Source organism: Tachyglossus aculeatus, chromosome 1 (genome assembly GCF_015852505.1).
Source record: "Tachyglossus aculeatus isolate mTacAcu1 chromosome 1, mTacAcu1.pri, whole genome shotgun sequence".
Classification (NCBI taxonomy): Eukaryota; Metazoa; Chordata; class Mammalia; order Monotremata; family Tachyglossidae; genus Tachyglossus; species Tachyglossus aculeatus.
Window position 1 is genome coordinate 1,558,800 of NC_052066.1, and position 20,047 is coordinate 1,578,846.

The window sequence follows — 20,047 nt, forward strand, 5'->3', positions numbered from 1 at the left end:
GACGGTCCCTACCCGACAGCGGGTTCACAGTCTAGAAGGGGAAGACAAACAAAACATTACCAACATCATCATCAATCGTATTTATTGAGCGCTTACTATGTGCAGAGCACTGTACTAAGCGCTTGGGAAGTACAAATTGGCAACACATAGAGACAGTCCCTACCCAACAGTGGGCTCACAGTCTAAAAGTCCAACAAATAATGATGGTATTTGTTAAGCACTCGCTATGCGCCAAGCACTGCTCTAAGCACTGAGTGCTTACTGTGTGCAGTGTACTGTACTAAGTGCTTGGGAGAGTACAATAGGAGAGTCTCAAGTATGTTTGAGAAGCGTGTGGATAAGTGGAAAGAGCACGGACTTTAGTACAGTGCTCTGCACATAGTAAGCACTCAATAAATACGATTGATGATGAGGATGATGGAGTCAGTGGTCATGGGTTCAAATCTTGGCTCCGCCAATTGTCAGCTGTGTGGCTTTGGGCAAATCACTGAACTTCTCTGTGCCTCAGTTACCTCATCTATAAAATGGGGATTGCCTGTAAGTCCCCCATGGGACAACCTGATCACCTTGTAGCCTCCCCAGCGCTTAGAACAGTGCTTTGCACATAGTAAGTGCTTAATAATCATCATCATCATCAATCGTATTTATTGAGCGGTTACTGTGTGCAGAGCACTGTACTAAGCGCTTGGGAAGTACGAGTTGGCAACATCTAGAGACAGTCCCTGCCCAACAGTGGGCTCACATAGATGCCATTATTATTATTATTAATCATCATCACCATCATCAATCGTATTTATTGAGCGCTTACTGTGTGCAGAGCACTGTACTAAGCGCTTGGGAAGTACAAGCTGGCAACATATGGAGACAGTCCCTACCCAACAGTGGGCTCACATAGATGCCATGATTATTATTATTATTAATTAATCATCACCATCATCAATTGTATTTATTGAGCGCTTACTGTGTGCAGAGCACTGTACTAAGCGCTTGGGAAGTACAAGTTGGCAACATATAGAGACAGTCCCTACCCAACAGTGGGCTCACATAGATGCCATTATTATCATTATTATTAATCATCACCATCATCAATCGTATTTATTGAGTGCTTACTGTGTGCAGAGCACTGTACTAAGCGCTTGGGAAGTACAAGTTGGCAACATATAGAGACAGTCCCTACCCAACAGTGGGCTCACATAGATGCCATTATTATTATTATTATTATTAATCATCATCATCATCATCAATCGTATTTATTGAGCGCTTACTGTGTGCAGAGCACTGTACTAAGCGCTTGGGAAGTCCAAGTTGGCAACATATAGAGACAGTCCCTACCCAACAGTGGGCTCACATAGATGCCATTATTATTATTATTATTATTATCACCATCATCAATCGTATTTATTGAGCGCTTACTGTGTGCAAAGCACTGTACTAAGCGCTTGGGAAGTACAAGGGCGCTTGGGAAGTACAAGTACAAAGTACAAAAATTATCATTATTATTATTAAAATGGGGATTGAGACTGTGAGCGCCACGTGGGACAAAGGACTGTGTCCAATCCAATTTGCTTGTATTCATTCATTCATTCATTCATTCATTCATTCAGTCGTATTTATTGAGCGCTTACTGTGTGCAGAGCACTGTACTAAGCGCTTGGGAAGTACAAGTTGGCAACATCTAGAGACAGTCCCTACCCAACAGTGGGCTCACATAGATGCCATTATTATTATTATTATTATTATTATTATTAATACAGCAATAAAGAGTCACATTCCCTGCCACAACGGGCTATATAGTATCAATCAGCGCTGCAGGTGGCTGGAGGGAGGCCGTGGCTTGGTGCTGGGCGATAAATCAGGGCAGACTTCCTGGAGGCAGTGATGTTTCGAGAAGGATTGGAAGAGAGCTGGAGGTCTATCGGGCGTGGGGAGGGGGATCAATCAATCAATCGTATTTATTGAGCGCTTACTATGTGCAGAGCACTGTACTAAGCGCTTGGGAAGTACAAATTGGCAACATCTAGAGACAGTCCCTACCCAACAGTGGGCTCACAGTCTAAAAAGTTGTGGGTTTTTGGGGGAAGAGGAGAAGTTCTCTTTTGGACCTGATGATGTTTAGGTGTCTTGAGAAGCAGCGAGGCCCGGTGGATAGAGCCCGGGCCTGGGAATGAGACCGGAGTTAATAATAATAATAATAATAATAATAATAATAATAACATTTGTTAAGTGCTTACTATGTGCCAACCACTGTTCTAAGCACTTGGGGAGATATGAGGTAATCAGGTTGTCCCACGTGGGGCTCAGTCTTCATCCCCATTTTACAGATGCGATCGTGGAGGCATAGAGAAGTCGTGACTTTTTTTTTTTATAATGGCATTTATTAAGCGCCTACTATGGGCAAAGCACTGTTCTAAGCGCTGGGGAGGTTACAAGGCGATCAGGTTGTCCCACGGGGGGCTCCCAGTCTTAATCCCCATTTTACAGATGAGGTAACAGGCACAGAGAAGTGAAGTGACTTGCCCAAAGTCACCCAGCCGACAGGTGGTGGAGCTGGGATTTGAACCCACGACCTTGGACTCCAAAGCCCGGGCTCTTTCCACCGAGCCACGCTGCTTCTCTGAGATGAAGTTGTGGGTTTATGGGGGAAGAGGAGACGTTCTCTTTCGGACCTGATGAAATTAGTACAGTGCTCTGCACACAGTAAGCGCTCAATAAATACGATTGGTGATGATGATGAAGTTTAGGTGTCTTGAGAAGCAGCGTGGCCCGGTGGATAGAGCCCGGGCCTGGGAATCATCATCAATCGTATTTATTGAGCGCTTACTGTGTGCAGAGCACTGGACTAAGCGCTTGAATCAGACCGGAATTAATAATAATAATAATAATAATAGCATTTGTTAAGTGCTTACTATGTGCCAACCACTGTTCTGAGCGCTTGGGGAGATATGAGGTAATCAGGTTGTCCCACGTGGGGCTCACAGTCTTCATCCCCATTTTACAGATGAGATCACCGGGGCATAGAGAAGTCAAGTGACTTGCCCAAAGTCACACAGCTGACAAGTGGCGGAGCGGAGATTAGAATCCACGACCTCGGACTCCCAAGCCCGGGCTCTTCCCACTAAGCCACACTGATCCCAGCGTGGCTCAATCATCATCATCATCATCATCAGTCGTATTTATTGAGCGCTTACTATGTGCAGAGCACTGTACCAAGCGCTTGGGAAGTACAAATTGGAAAGAGCACGGGCTTGGGAGTCAGAGGTCGTGGGTTCAAACCTCCCCAGCGCTTAGAACAGTGCTTTGCAATCAATCAATCAATCAATCAATCGTATTTATTGAGCGCTTACTATGTGCAGAGCACTGTACTAAGCGCTTGGGAAGTACAAATTGGCAACGCATAGAGACGGTCCCTACCCAACAGTGGGCTCACAGTCTGCACATAGTAAGTGCTTTACAAATGCCACCATTATTATCATTATTATCCCACTTCATTCATTCAATCGTATTTATTGAGCGCTTACTGGGTGCAGAGCACTGTACTAAGCGCTTGGGAAGTACAATTTGGCAACAATCTCCCATTCCTTTATTTATATAAAATGCCTCTCTCTCCTTCAAGACTGTAAGCTCATAATGGGCAAGAAACGTGCCTGCCAACTCCATCATCATGTTTTTATTCATTCATTCGTTCAATTAAGTCACCTCGCTTCCCCGGGCCTCAGTTCCCTCGTTTGTAAAATGAGGATGAAGCCGGGGAATCCCATGTGGGACAGGAACTGGATCCAACCTGATGAGCTTGTGGTTGGGCAGGGATTGTCTCTATCTGTTGCCGAACTGTACTTTCCAAGCGCTTAGTACAGCGCTCTGCACATAGTAACCGCTCAATAAATACAATTGGACGAACGAATCTACCCCAGCTCTTAGTCCGGTGTCTGGCACTGAGCCCCTTCCTCTCCCCCTCGTCCCCCTCTCCATCCCCCCCATCTTCCCTCCTTCCCTTCCCCACAGCACCTGTATATATATATATATGTTTGTACATATTTATTACTCTATTTTATTTGTACATCTCTATTCTATTTATTTTATTTTGTTAGTATGTTTGGTTTGGTTCTCTGTCTCCCCCTTTTAGACCGTGAGCCCACTGTTGGGTAGGGACTGTCTCTAGATGTTGCCAATTTGTACTTCCCAAGCGCTTAGTACAGTGCTCTGCACATAGTAAGTGCTCAATAAATACGATTGATGATGATAGTAAGTGCTCAGTAAATACGATTGATGATGATGATGGCACATAGCGCTTAGCAAGAGAAGCAACGTGGCCTAGTGGCTACACCCCAGGCCTGGGAGACAGAAGGCCATGGGTTCTAATCCCACTCCACCACTTGTCAGCTGTGTGACCTTGGGCAAGTCACTTCTCTGGGCCTCAGTTCCCTCAGCCGTAATAAGGTGATTATTAGGACTGCGAGCCCTGTGGGACGGGGACTGTGTCCAACACAGTTATCCTGCATCTACCCCAGTGCTTAGAACAGTGCCTGGCACATAGTAAGCGCTTAAATACCACGATCATTATTATTAACAGATATCATTATCATTAGACTGTGAGCCCACTGTTGGGTAGGGACTGTCTCTATATGTTGCCAACTTGTACTTCCCAAGCGCTTAGTACAGTGCTCTGCACATAGGAAGCACTCAATAAATACGATTGATGATGATGATGATATCATAAAAACAAAAACGGGATGTCACATAGAGATGTTCCGAAGGCAGGGGAAGCAGCGTGGCTCAGTGGAAAGAGCACGGGCTTTGGAGTCAGAGGTCATGGGTTCGAATCCCCGCTCCACCACGTCTCCTGTGTGACCTCGGGCAAGTCACTTCACTTCTCTGAGCCTTAGTTACCTCATCTGTAAAATGGGGATTAAGACCGTGAGCCCCATGTGGGACAGCCTGATCACCTTGTATCTCCCCCAGTGCTTAGAACAGTGCCTGGCACATAGTAAGCGCTTAAATACCACGATCATTATTATTAACAGATATCATTATCATTAGACTGTGAGCCCACTGTTGGGTAGGGACTGTCTCTAGATGTTGCCAACTTGTACTTCCCAAGCGCTTAGTACAGTGCTCTGCACATAGGAAGCGCTCAATAAATACGATTGATGATGATGATGATATCATAAAAACAAAAACGGGATGTCACATAGAGATGTTCCGAAGGCAGGGGAAGCAGCGTGGCTCAGTGGAAAGAGCACGGGCTTTGGAGTCAGAGGTCATGGGTTCGAATCCCGGCTCCACCACGTCTCCTGTGTGACCTCGGGCAAGTCACTTAACTTCCCTGAGCCTTAGTTACCTCATCTGTAAAATGGGGATTAAGACCGTGAGCCCCATGTGGGACAGCCTGATCACCTTGTATCTCCCCCAGTGCTTAGAACAGTGCTTGGCAAGTTAAGCACATAGTAAGTGCTTAACAAATTTAGACTGTGAGCCCACTGTTGGGTAGGGACTGTCTCTATGTGATGCCAATTTGTACTTCCCAAGCGCTTAGTACAGTGCTCTGCACATAGTAAGCGCTCAATAAATACGATTGATTGATTAACAAATGCCAACATCATTATCATTTTTCAAGGCCCTACTGAGAGCTCACCTCCTCCAGGAGGCCTTCCCAGACTGAGCCCCTTCCTTCCTCTCCCCCTCGTCCCCCTCTCCATCCCCCCCACCTTACCTCCTTCCCTTCCTCACAGCACCTGTATATATGGATATATGTTTGTACAGATTTATTACTCTATTTATTTTACTTGTACATATCTATTCTATTTTATTTTGTTAATATGTATGTATATATGTACATATTTATTACTCTATTTATTTTACTTGTACATATCTATTCTATTTTATTTTGTAGTATGTTTGGTTTTGTCTCCCCCTTTTAGACTGGGAGCCCACTGTTGGGTAGGGACTGTCTCTATATGTTGCCAATTTGTACTTCCCAAGCGCTTAGTACAGTGCTCTGCACACAGTAAGCGCTCAATAAATACGATTGACGATGATGAGGGGATGTGAGGGCTGGAGAGGGAGATTTGGCAATCATACAGAGTAGGGGTTGCTGGAACCATCATCACAGTAGTAATAATGGTGATATGTGTTGAGTGCTTACTATGTGTCAGGCACTGTACTAAGCACTGGGGTGGATACAAGCAAATGAGATTATTCATTCAATCGTATTTATCCCCCTTTTAGACTGCGAGCCCACTGTTGGGTAGGGACCGTCTCTCTGTGTTGCCAACTTGTACTTCCCAAGCGCTTAGTACAGTGCTCTGCACACAGTAAGCGCTCAATAAATACGATTGATTGATTTATTGAGCGCTTACTGTGTGCAGGGCACCGTACTAAGCGCTTGATTGGAGACAGTCCCACACGGGGCTCACAGTCTTAATCCCCATTTTACAGTTGATGAAACGGAGGCCCAGAGGAAGTGAAGTGACTAGCCCCAGGTCACACAGCAGACAACTGTGCTTCTGGGAAGCAGCGTGGCTCAGTGGAAGGAGCCCGGGCTTTGGAGTCAGGGGTCACGGGTTCGAATCCCGTCTCCGCCACTTGTCAGCTGGGTGACTTTGGGCAGGTCACTTCACTTCTCTGGGCCTCAGTGACCTCATCTGGAAAATGGGGATGAAGACTGGGAGCCCCCCGTGGGACAACCTGATCACCTTGTAACCTCCCCAGCGCTTAGAACAGTGCTTTGCACATAGTAAGCACTTAATAAATGCTATTATTATTATTATTATTATAATGAGAGCTAGCTCTCTTCCTCCCTTCAAGGCCCTCCTGAGAGCTCACCTCCTCCAGGAGGCCTTCCCAGACTGAGCCCCTTCCTTCCTCTCCCCCTCGTCCCCCTCTCCATCCCCCCCATCTTACCTCCTTCCCTTCCCCACAGCACCTGTATATATGGATATATGTTTGTACATATTTATTACTCTATTTATTTATTTTACTTGTACATATCTATTCCATTTTTTATTTTGTTAGTATGTTTGGTTTTGTTCTCTGTCTCCCCCTTTTAGACTGTGAGCCCTCGGTTGGGTAGGGACTGTCTCTATACGTTGCCAATTTGTACTTCCCAAGCGCTTAGTACAGTGCTCTGCACATAGTAAGCGCTCAATAAATACGATTGATTGATTGATTGATTGACAACCTGATCACCTTGTAACCTCCCCAGCGCTTAGAACAGTGCTTTGCACATAGTAAGCGCTTAATAAATGCCATTATTATTATTATTAAGTGGCGGAGCCGGGATTAGAACCCAGGTTCTCTGACTCCCAAGCCCGGGCTCCATCCACTTGGCCGTGTTGCTTCGGGTGCACTCCCCTGCCTCAGTTATCTCATCCGTCAAACGGGGTTATGCCCGTGAGCCCCACATGGGACAGGGACTGGGTCCAACCTGATTAGCTCATATCCCAGTGCTTAGTACAGTGTGTGGCGTATAGTAAATGCTTAATCTATTTTTTAAAAAAGGAGCGGTCAGCCACGGTGGCCACGATGGGGGGGCTGAGTCCCCGAGCCTGAGGACGACGAGGGGGACGGATGAGGAGGAAGTGGACCCCGGGGTCCCCGTCCCGCGGACTTCGGTCCGAGGGAGCGGCCAGCCTCTCCCCGCCGCACCCGGGAGGAGTTTGAATTAACTTGCATAGACTGGCAGCTCATTGTGGGCAGGGAATGTATCTGCTTATTGTTCTATTGAATATCAATCAATCAATCGTATTTATTGAGCGCTTACTGGGTGCAGAGCACCGTACTAAGCGCTTGGGAAGTCCAAGCTGGCAACATATAGAGACAGTCTCTACCCAACAGTGGGCTCACAGGCTAGAAGGGGGAGACAGAGAACAAAACCAAACATACTAACAAAATAAAATAAATAGAATAGATCTGTACAAGTAAAATAAATAGAGTAATAAATATGTACAAACATATATACGTCTATACAGGTGCTGTGGGGAAGGGAAGGTGGTAAGATGGGGCGGTGGAGAGGGGGATGAGGGGGGAGAGGAAGGAAGGGGCTCAGTCTGGGAAGGCCTCCTGGAGGAGATGAGTTCTCAGTAGGGCCTTGAAGGGAGGTATTTATTGAGCGCTTACTGTGTGCAGAGCACCGTACTAAGCGCTTGGGAAGTACAAGTTGGCAACATATAGAGACAGTCCCTACCCAACAGTGGGCTCACAGTCTAAAAGGGGGAGACAGAGAACAAAACCAAACATACTAATAAAATGAATAGAATAGATAGGTACAAGTAAAATAAAGAAATAGAGTAATAAATATGTACAAACATATATCCATATATACAGGTGCTGTGGGGAAGGGAAGGAGGTAAGATGGGGGGATGGAGAGGGGGACGAGGGGGAGAGGAAGGAAGGGGCTCAGTCTGGGAAGACCTCCTGGAGGAGATGAGCTCTCAGTAGGGCCTTGAAGGGAGGTATTTATTGAGCGTTTACTGTGTGCAGAGCACCGTACTAAGCGCTTGGGAAGTACAAGTTGGCAACATATAGAGACGGTCCCTACCCAACAGTGGGCTCACAGTCTAGAAGCAGTGTGGCTCAGTGGAAAAGGGCCCGGGCTTTGGAGTCAGAGGTCGTGGGTTCAAATCCCGCTCCGCCATTTGTCAGCTGTGTGACTTCGGGCAAGTCACTTCACTTCTCTGGGCCTCAGTTACCTCACCTGTAAAATGGGGATTAAGACTGTGGGCCCCAAATGGGACAACCTGATCACCTTGTAACCTCCCCAGCGCTTAGAACAGTGCTTTGCATATAGTAAGTGACTGAGCCCCCTTTTTCCTCTCCTCCTCCCCACCACCCCCAACCTCCTTCCCCTCCCCACAGCACCTGTATATATGTTTGTACAGATTTATTACTCTATTTTACTAGTACATATTTACTATTCTATTTATTTTGTTAATGTGCATCTAGCTTTATTTTTATTTATTCTGGTGACTTGACACCCGTCCACGTTTTGTTTTGTTGTCTGTCTCCCCCTTCTAGACTGTGAGCCCGTTGTTGGGTAGGGACCGTCTCTATAGGTTGCCAACTTGTACTTCCCAAGAGCTTAGTACAGTGCTTTGCACACAGTAAGTGCTCAATAAATACGATTGAATGAATGAATGAACAAATGAATAAATGCCATTATTGTTATTATTATTGGACTCTTCCAAGTGCTAAGGAAGTGCTGTGCACACAGAAGGCACTCAGTACGTACGCTTCAAGGCCCTGCTGAGAGCTCACCTCCTCCAGGAGGCCTTCCCAGACTGAGCCCCTTCCTTCCTCTCCCCCTCGTCCCCCTCTCCATCCCCCCATCTTACCTCCTTCCCTTCCCCACAGCACCTGTATAGATGTATATATGGTTGTACATATTTATTACTCTATTTATTTATTTATTTATTTATTTTACTTGTACATTTCTATCCTATTTATTTTATTTTGTTGGTATGTTTGGTTCTGTTCTCTGTCTCCCCCTTTTAGACTGTGAGCCCACTGATGGGTAGGGACTGTCTCTATGTGTTGCCAATTTGTACTTCCCAAGCGCTTAGTACAGTGCTCTGCACATAGTAAGCGCTCAATAAATACGATTGATTGATTGATTGATTGCTTGAATGTATGTATCTACCCCAGCGCTTAGAGAAGCAGCCTGGCCTACTGGTTACAGCCCGGGTCAGGGGGTAAGAAGGACCTGGGTTCTAATCCTGCCTCTGCCACGTGTCTGCTGTGGGTCCTTGGGCAAGTCACATCAAGTCTCTGGACCTCAGTTACCTCATCTCTAAAATGAGGATTAAGGTTGTGGGTCCCATGTGGGACAGGGACTGTGTCCAATCTGACTACCTTGTATATCCACCCCAATACATTCATTCATTCAATCGTACTTATTGAGCGCTTACTGTGTGCAGAGCACTGTACTAAGCGCTTGGGAAGTACAAATCGGCAGTACTGTGTGCAGACCACTTTTTAAAATTGTATTTGTTCAGCGCTTACTAATTTGGTCGATTATATATATTGAGTGCTTACTGTGTGCAGAGCTCTGGATTAAGCACTTGGGAGAGTACGATATAACAATAATCAAACACATTCCCTGCCCACAACGAGCTTACAGTCTACCAGGTGCTGTACTAAGCGCTGGAGTAGATTAAGCGGTTGGGAGAGTACAGTGCCTGGCACATAGTAAGCGCTTTAACAAATACCATAAAAAAAAACAAGCAACAACTACACGGTGTTTGACACATAGTAAGCATTTAACAAATACCATAAAAAAAAGGTTTTAGTGTCGGTCCCGGAGAACCTGGGGGTGTCACCTACAGCCCCCTCCCCTCCCTGATGGGCAGGGAACGTATCAACGAGCTCCTGAATTTTACTCTCCCAACTGCTTAATCTACTCCAGTGCTTAGTACAGCACCTGGTAGACTGTAAGCTCGTTGTGGGCAGGGAATGTGTCTGTTTATTGTTATATCGTACTCTCCCAAGTGCTTAATCCAGAGCTCTGCACACAGTAAGCGCTGAATATATATGATCGACCAAATTAGTATGCGCTTAAATACAATTTTAAAAAGTGCTCTGCACGCAGTACTGCCGATTTGTACTTCCCAAGCGCTTAGTACAGTGCCTGGCACATAGTAAGCGCTTAACAAATACCATAAAAAAAACAAGCAACAACCACATGGTGTTTGACACATAGTAAGCATTTAACAAATACCATAAAAAAAAAGTTTTAGTGTCGGTCCCGGAGAACCTGGGGGTGTCACCTACAGCCCCCTCCCCTCCCTGATGGGCAGGGAACGTATCAATGAGCTCCTGAATTTTACTCTCCCAACTGCTTAATCTACTCCAGCGCTTAGTACAGCACCTGGTAGACTGTAAGCTCGTTGTGGGCAGGGAACGTGTTTGATTATTGTTATATCAGAATATATAGAGAGAAGCAGCGTGGCTCACTGGAAAGAGCCCGGGCTTTGGAGTCAGAGGTCGTGGGTTCAAATCCCGGCTCCGCCAACTGTCAGCTGTGTGACTTTGGGCAAGTCACTTCACTTCTCTGAGCCTCGGTTCCCTCATCTGTAAAATGGGGATTAAAACTGTGAGCCCCCCGGGGGACAACCTGATCACCTCGTCACCTCCCCAGCGCTTAGAACAGTGCTTTGCACATAGTAAGCGCTTAATAAATACCATCATTATTATTATTATTATATCGTACTCTCCCAAGTGCTTAATACAGAGCTCTGCACACAGTAAGCGCTCAATATATATGATCGACCAAATTAGTACGCGCTTAAATACAATTTTAAAAAGTGCTCTGCATGCAGTACTGCCGATTTGTACTTCCCAAGCGCTTAGTACAGGGCTCTGCACACAGTAAGCGCTCAGTAAATACGATTGAATGAATGAAACATAGTAAGCGCTCCATAAATAGCATTGATTGGCTCCAATCCCTTGATAATAATAATAATAATTGGCATTTATTAAGCGCTTACTATGTGCAAAGCACTGGACTCCCCCACCCTCATCCCGAGAACAGCAGGTTTTGCCACCACAGTCTCAGTTCTCACTGGACTCTCTACTTCACGCTGCTGTGGCTCAGCGGGAAGAGCCCGGGCTTCGGAGTCAGACGTCATGGGTTCGAATCCCGACTCCGCCACCTGTCTGCTGGGTGACCTTGGGCAAGTCACTTCACTTCTCAGAGCCTCAGTTCCCTCATCTGTAAAATGGGGATTAAGACTGTGAGCCCCACGTGGGACAACCTGATCACTTTGTATCCCCCCCCCAGCGCTTAGAACAGTGCTTTGCACATAGTAAGCGCTTAACAAATGCCAACATTGTTATTGTTGTTGTTGTTGTTATCTCTGTGCAGAAACGCTCTGGGCCTGTCACTCTCCTCCTCAAAAATCTCCAGTGGTTGCCCTCCCTCCGTACATACACCAACCTCGCTCTCTTCCTCCCTTCAAAGCCCTACCGAGAGCCCACCTCCTCCAAGAGGCCTTCCCAGACTGAACCCCCCTTTTCCTCTCCTCCTCCCCATCCTCCCCTGCCCCACCTCCTTCCCTGCAGCACTTGTATATATTTGTACGGATTTATTACTCTATTACTTGTACAGATCTACTATTTATTTTGTTAATGATGTGCACATAGCTTTAATTCTGTTTGTTCTGACAATTTTGACCCCTGTCCACATGTTTTGTTGTGTTGTCAGTCTCCCCCTTCTAGACTGTGAGCCCGTTGTTGGGTAGGGACTGTCTTTATATGTTGCCGACTTGGACTTCCCAAGCACTTAGTATAGTGCTCTGCACACAGTAAGTGCTCAGTAAATAGTCAATCAATCAATCGTATTTATTGAGCGCTTACTGTGTGCAGAGCACTGGACTAAGTGCTTGGGAAGTACAACTTGGCAACATATAGAGACAGTCCCTACCCAACAGTGGGCTCACAGTCTAAAAGATTGAATGAATGAATAATAATAATGTTGGTATTTGTTAAGCGCTTACTATGTGCAAAGCACTGTTCTAAGCACTGGGGGGGGAACACAAGGAGATGAGGTTGTCCCATGTGGGGCTCACAGTCTTAATCCCCATTTTACAGATGAGGGAACTGAGGCACAGAGAAGTGAAGTGACTTGCCCAAGGTCACACAGTGGACATGTGGGGGAGGCGGGATTCAAACGCATGACCTCTGACTCCCAAGCCCGCGCTCTTTCCACTGAGCCAAGAATGAATGAATGACCCAGCCCTCCTCGTGTGGTTGGATGGGGGTAAAAACGATCCTAATCGTGTGCACGTCACTGCCAAGAACACGGAAGTGGGTGAGGGGGTGGGGGTTCGTTCTCGCATCTCCTTCTGCCTTCAGGACATCTCCATCTGGATGTCCGCCCACCACCTAAAGCTCAACATGTCGAAGACTGAGCTCCTTGTCTTCCCTCCCAAACCTTGCCCTCTCCCTGACTTTCCCATCTCTGTTGACGGCACTACCATCCTTCCCGTCTCACAAGCCCGCAACCTTGGTGTCATCCTCGACTCCGCTCTCTCGTTCACCCCTCACATCCAGGCCGTCACCAAAACCTGCCGGTCTCAGCTCCGCAACATTGCCAAGACCCGCCCTTTCCTCTCCATCCAAACCGCTACCCTGCTCGTTCAAGCTCTCATCCTATCCCGTCTGGACTACTGCACCAGCCTTCTCTCTGATCTCCCATCCTCGTGTCTCTCCCCACTTCAATCCATACTTCATGCTGCTGCCCGGATTATCTTTGTCCAGAAACGCTCTGGGCATGTCACTCCCCTCCTCAAAAATCTCCAGTGCCTAGCAATCAATCTGCGCATCAGGCAGAAACTCCTCACCCTGGGCTTCCAGGCTGTCCATCCATCCCCTCGCCCCCTCCTACCTCACCTCCCTTCTGTCCTTCTCCAGCCCAGCCCGCACCCTCCGCTCCTCCACCGCTAATCTCCTCCCCGTACCTCATTCTCCCCCGTCCCGCCATCGACCCCCGGCCCACGTCCTCCCCCGGGCCTGGAATGCCCTCGCTCTGCCCATCCGCCAAGCTAGCTCTCTTTCTCCCTTCAAGGCCCTGCTGAGAGCTCACCTCCTCCAGGAGGCCTTCCCAGACTGAGCCCCTTCCTTCCTCTCCCCCTCGTCCCCCTCTCCATCCCCCCCATCTTACCTCCTTCCCTTCCCCACAGCACCTGTATATATGTATATATGTTTGTACAGATTTATTACTCCATTTATTTATTTATTTTACTTGTACATATCTATTCTATTTATTTTATTTTGTTAGTATGTTTGGTTTTGTTCTCTGTCTCCCCCTTTTAGACTGTGAGCCCACTGTTGGGTAGGGACTGTCTCTATATGTTGCCAATTTGTACTTCCCAAGCGCTTAGTACAGTGCTCTGCAAATAGTAAGCGCTCAATAAATACGATTGATGATGATGATGATGATGACGTAACCTCCTCCAAGAGGCCTTCCCGGACTAACCTGGCATCTCCCCGCTCTACTTCCCCACCCCCAAGGCTCTTCGATCATCATCATCAATCATATTTATTGAGCGCTTACTGTGTGCAGAGCACTGTACTAAGCGCTTGAAAATGATGTCACTGTCTGTCATGCCCTGTTACTGTCTCCTTGACTGTCAACTCCTTGAGGGCAGGGAGCGTGTCTGCTAACTCTATTGTCCTCTCCCCAGTGCTCAGCACAGTGCTCTGCACACTCCAGCAGGTCAGCTCCTTGAGGGCAGGGATCGTGTCACGTGTTCAGTCCATCACCAAGTCCTGTCACTGTCACCGAATCCTGCCGGTCTCACCAGAAGCAGCGTGGCTCAGTGGAAGGAGCCTGGGCTTTGGAGTCAGAGGTCATGGGTTCGAATCCCAGCTCCGCCACATGTCTGTTGAGTGACCTTGGGCAAGTCACTTAAATTCTCTGAGCCTCAGTTACCCCCTTCTAGACTGTGAGCCCGCTGTTGGGTGGGGACCGTCTCTATGTGTTGCCAAATTGTACTTCCCAAGCGCTTAGTACAGTGCTCTGCACACAGTAAGCGCTCAATAAATACGATTGATTGATTGATTGATTGATCTGTAAAATGGGGATTGACTGTGAGCCCCCTGTGGGACAACCTGATCACCTTGTAACCTCCCCTGCGCTTAGAACAGTGCTTTGCACATAGTAAGCGCTTAACAAATGCCATCATCATCATTATTATTATTATTCACGACATCCATCCTCTCTTCTCCATCCAAACCGCTACCATGTTAGTACAATCGCTCATCCTCTCCCGCCTGGATGACTGTGAGCCCGCTGTTGGGTAGGGACCGTCTCTATGTGTTGCCGACTTGTCCTTCCCAAGCGCTTAGTACAGTGCTCTGCACACAGGAAGCGCTCAATAAATACGATTGATTGATTGATTGCATCAGCCTCCTCTCTGACTTTCCAGCCTCCTGCCTCTCCCCACTCCAGTCCGGACTTCACTCCGCTGCCCGGATTATCTTTCTAGGGAACCGCTCTGGGCATCTCACCCCATTCCTCAAAAATCTCCGGGGTTGCCCATCCACCTCCGTATCAAACAAAAACTCCTCACCATCGGCTTCAAAGCTGTCCATCCCCTCACCCCCTCCTACCTCCCCACTCTTCTCTCCTTCTCAATCAATCAATCAATCGTATTTATTGAGCGCTTACTATGTGCAGAGCACTGTACTAAGCACTTGGGAAGTACAAATTGGCAACATATAGAGAGAGTCCCTACCCAACAGTGGGCTCACAGTCCATCCCAGTCCATCCTTCTCCATCCCGGCCTGCACATTCCACTCCTCTGGTGTCACTAACCTTCTCACCGGGCCTCCATCTTGGCCGGCCTCACCACCTATCATCATCATCATCAATCTTATTTATTGAGCGCTTACTGTGTGCAGAGCACTGGACTAAGCGCTTGGGAAGTACAAATTGGCGACACAGAGAGACAGTCCCTGCCCAACAGTGGGCTCACAGTCTAAGAGGGGGAGACAGAGAACAAAACCAAACATACTAACAAAATAAATAAATAGAATAGATATGTACAAGTAAAATAAATAAATAAATAAATAAATAGAGTAATAAATATATACAAACATATATACATATATATATATATATATATATACACACACACCTGTATATATACAGGTATATATATACGCCTATCCCTGGCCCACGCCCTGCTTCTGGCCCGGAATGCCTTCCCTCCTCAAATCCCACAGACAACCACTCTCCCCCACCCTTCAAAGCCTTACTGAAGGCTCATCTCCTCCAAGAGGCCTTCCCAGACTAAGCCCCACTTTTCCTTATCATCATCATCATCCTCAATCGTATTTATTGAGTGCTTACTATGTGCAGAGCACTGTACTAAGCACTTGGGAAGTACAAATTGGCAACATATAGAGACAGTCCCTACCCAACAGCGGGCTCACAGTCTAAAAGGGGGAGACAGAGAACAAAACCAAACATACTAACAAAATCAAATAAATAGGATAGAGATGTACAAGTAAAATAGAGTAATAAATATGTACAAACATATATACATATATACAGGTGCTGTGGGGAAGGGAAGGAGGTAAGATGGGGGGATGGAGAGGGGGACTCTCCCACTCCCTTCCACGTCACCCCGACTTGCTCCCTTGGCTCTTCCCTCGTCTCCCCGCCCCACAGCACTTACGTCTATAGCTGTCATTTTAAGTATTTATATTAATGACGGCGTCTGTTAAGCACTTACTATGTGCAAAGCACTGTTCTAAGCGCCGGGGAGGTTACAAGGAGATCAGGTTGTCCCACGGGGGGCTCACAGTCTTCACCCCCGTTTTACAGATGAGGGAACTGAGGCACAAGAGAAGTGAAGTGACTTGCCCGAAGTCACCCAGCTGACAATTGGCAGAGCCGGGATTCAAACCCATGACCCCTGACTCCAAAGCCCGGGCTCTTTCCACTGAGCCACGCTGCTTCTCATCTTATATTGATGTCTGTTTATTTCTATTGATGTCTGTCTCCTCCCCTCTAATAATAATAATAATAATGATGGCATTTGTTAAGCGCTTACTATGTGCAAAGCACTGTTCTAAGCACTGTAGACTGTGAGCTCTTTGTGGGCAGGGACTGTCACTTTATTGCTGTACTGTAATAATAATAATTATGGCATTTATTAAGCGCTTACTATGTGCAGAGCACTGTTCTAAGCGCTGGACCTTCCTAAGCTCTTAGTTCACTACTCTGCACACAGTAGGCACTGTTATTACTCTATTTATTTATTTATTTTACTTGTACATATCTATTCTATTTTATTTTGTTAGTATGTTTGGTTTTGTCTCCCCCTTTTAGACTGTGAGCCCACTATTGGGTAGGGGCTGTCTCTATATGTTGTCAATTTGTACTTCCCAAGTGCTTAGTACAGTGCTCTGCACACAGTAAGCGCTCAATAAATACGATTGATGATGATGATGATGATTGAATGAATATCTGCTAACTCTATTGTCCTCTTCCCAGTGCTTGGTACAGGGCCCAGCACATAGTAGACTGCAAGCTCCTTGAAGGGAGAGATTGTCTACTAACTCTACTGCGCTCTCCAAGGCGCTCAGTACAGAGGTCTGCACACGGTAGACTGTCAGCTCCTCGAGGGCAGGGATTGCTTTGGTCCTGTCCCAAGCGCTCAGCTCAGTGCGCATCACCTAGCTGACAGGAAGCTCCTTGAAGGCAGGGATCCTATCTTCTAGGATAGGGGAAGGGGAAGCAGCGCGGCTCAGTGGAAAGAGCCCGGGCTTTGGAGTCAGAGGTCGTGGGTTCAAATTCCGGCTCCGCCACTCGTCAGCTGGGTGACGTTGGGCAAGTCACTTCACTTCTCTGGGCCTCAGTTCCCTCCTCTGGAAAATGGGGATAATAATAATAATAATGATAGCATTTATTAAGCGCTTACTATGTGCAAAGCACTGTTCTAAAGCACTGTTGTTTAGAGAAGCAGCGTGGCTCAGTGGAAAAGAGCATGGGCTTTGGAGTCAGAGGTCATGGGTTCAAATCCCGGCTCCACCGATTGTCAGCTGTGTGACTTTGGGCAAGTCACTTCACTTCTCTGTGCCTCAGTTACCTCATCTGTAAAACGGGGATCAATCAATCAATCAATCGTATTTATTGAGCGCTTACTATGTGCAGAGCACTGTACTAAGCGCTTGGGAAGTACAAATTGGCAACATCTAGAGGCAGTCCCTACCCAACAGTGGGCTCACAGTCTAAAAGGGGGAGACAGAGAACAGAACCAAACATACCAACAAAATAAAATAAATAGGATAGAAATGTACAAGTAAGATAAATAAATAAATAAATAAATAGAGTAATAAATGAAGACTGTGAGCCCCCATGGGACAACCTGATCACCTTGTAAATTCCCCAGCGCTCAGAACAGTGCTTTGCACAGAGTAAGCGCTTAATAAATGCCATCATCATCATTATTATTATTATTCTAAGCGCTGGGGAGGTTACGAGGTGATGAGGTTGTCCCACGGGGGGGGCTCACAGTCTTAATCCCCATTTTACAGATGAGGGGACAAATGAGGACTGCGAGCCCCTCGTGGGACAACCTGATTACCTTGTACCTATCCCAGCGCTTAGAACCGTGCTTTGCACATAGTAAGCGCTTAACAAATACCGACATTATTATCATTATTATTCTCTCTTGTCCTTATTATTATTATTATTCTAACTCTCTTGTTCTCTTTCAAGTGCTCAGTAGGGGACTGGACGGCTTGAGGAGAGGCCTGGAATACCCTCCCTCTGCCCATCCGCCAAGCTAGCTCTCTTCCTCCCTTCAAGGCCCTGCTGAGAGCTCACCTCCTCCAGGAGGCCTTCCCAGACTGAGCCCCTTCCTTCCTCTATTTATTTATTTATTTATTTATTTATTTATTTATTTACACATGTATTACTCTATTTATTTATTTATTTATTTATCTTACTTGTACATTTCTATCCTATTTATTTTATTTTGTTGGTATGTTTGGTTCTGTTCTCTGTCTCCCCCTTTTAGACTGTGAGCCCACTGTTGGGTAGGGACCGTCTCTATGTGTTGCCAATTTGTACTTCCCAAGCGCTTAGTACAGTGCTCTGCACATAGTAAGCGCTCAATAAATACGATTGATTGATTGATTGATTGATTCCTCTCCCCCTCGTCCCCCTCTCCATCCCCCCCATCTTCCCTCCTTCCCTTCCCCACAGCACCTGTATATATGGATATATGTTTGTACATATTTTTTACTCTATTTTATTTGTACATATCTATTCTATTTATTTGATTTTGTTAGTATGTTTGGTTTTGTTCTCCGTCTCCCCCTTTTAGACTGTGAGCCCGCTGTTGGGTAGGGACTGTCTCTATATGTTGCTATTTATTTTATTTGTACATATCTATTCTATTTATTTTATTTTGTTAGTACGTTTGGTTTTGTTCTCCGTCTCCCCCTTTTAGACTGTGAGCCCGCTGTTGGGTAGGGACTGTCTCTAGATGTTGCCAATTTGTACTTCCCAAGCGCTCAGTCCAGTGCTCTGCACACAGTAAGCGCTCAATAAATACGATTGATGATGAGGAGGAGGAGAGGACGAAGAGTCCCTCCGCCCGGCCGACCCCTACCGCGGACCCCTTTGGTCCCCGGCCTCCCCCAGCCCCCCGTCCCCCGCTTGCCTGGCTCCTTGAGCACCGTGAGGGTCGCCTTGGCCCCGGGCAGCTCCGAGTAGGCGAAAGTCACGACGCAGTCCTGGGCCGTCTTGAAGAAGCAGGTCACCGTGTCCGGCACATCCAGGCCTGGAGGGGGGCAACGGCCGGTGGGCAGACCCTCCCTGAGCCCCCCGTCATCCCCCCAGCGCGACGGGGCGGCCGGCGGTCCCTCGGTCCCTCGGTCGGTACTCACGGACGGCGTCCACGCGGGTCACCACTGCGTCCTTACAGTGCTTCTGGCAGGTCTCGTTGATGGACGCCCGCTCGGAGCCGGCCGGCGGCAGCTGCATCAAACACTCCACGCAGCCCCTGCCCGGGACCACGGGGTCAGGGCCTCGCGCGGACCCTCGGGGAGCACAGCCCAGAACTGACTCGGACTCCCCAAGCGCTTAGTACAGTGCTCTGCACACAGTAAGCGCTCAATAAACACCATTGAACGAACAGGACAGGGCGCATCCTGAGGCATGATGGGCATATCCTGGGACACGACGATCAGAGAAGCCGCCGTGGCTCAGTGGAAAGAACCTGGCCTTTGGAGTCAGAGGTCGCGGGTTCAAATCCCAGCTCTGCCAACTGGGTGACTTTGGGCAAGTCACTTCTCTGGGCCTCAGTTCCCTCATCTGGAAAATGGGGATTAGAATTGTGAGGCCCCCCCGCCGTGGGACAACCTGATCACCTTGTAACCTCCCCAGCGCTTAGAACAGTGCTTGGCACATAGTAAGCGCTTAACAAATACCAACATTATTATTATGATGATGATGGGAGCACAGCCCAGAGCATAGCACAGGGCATGTCCTCGGGCAGGCCGGTAGCGCAGCCCAAGAGCCCGCAGCGTGGCTCAG

At 47.4% G+C, this 20,047-nt stretch overlaps 1 protein-coding gene across 1 annotated transcript in view; it reads right to left on the reverse strand.

Annotated features, from left to right (window-relative positions):
* Window positions 1–20,047, reverse strand: part of ITGB5 (integrin subunit beta 5) — a 102,725-nt gene that overhangs the window by 8,497 nt on the left and 74,181 nt on the right. Inside the window, exons 12-13 of the mRNA XM_038742544.1 lie at window positions 19,399–19,514; window positions 19,173–19,292 (exon numbers count right to left, since the gene is read on the reverse strand). Coding sequence (XP_038598472.1) covers window positions 19,173–19,292; window positions 19,399–19,514 — 236 coding nt within the window. The remainder of the gene's footprint in view (window positions 1–19,172; window positions 19,293–19,398; window positions 19,515–20,047) is intronic.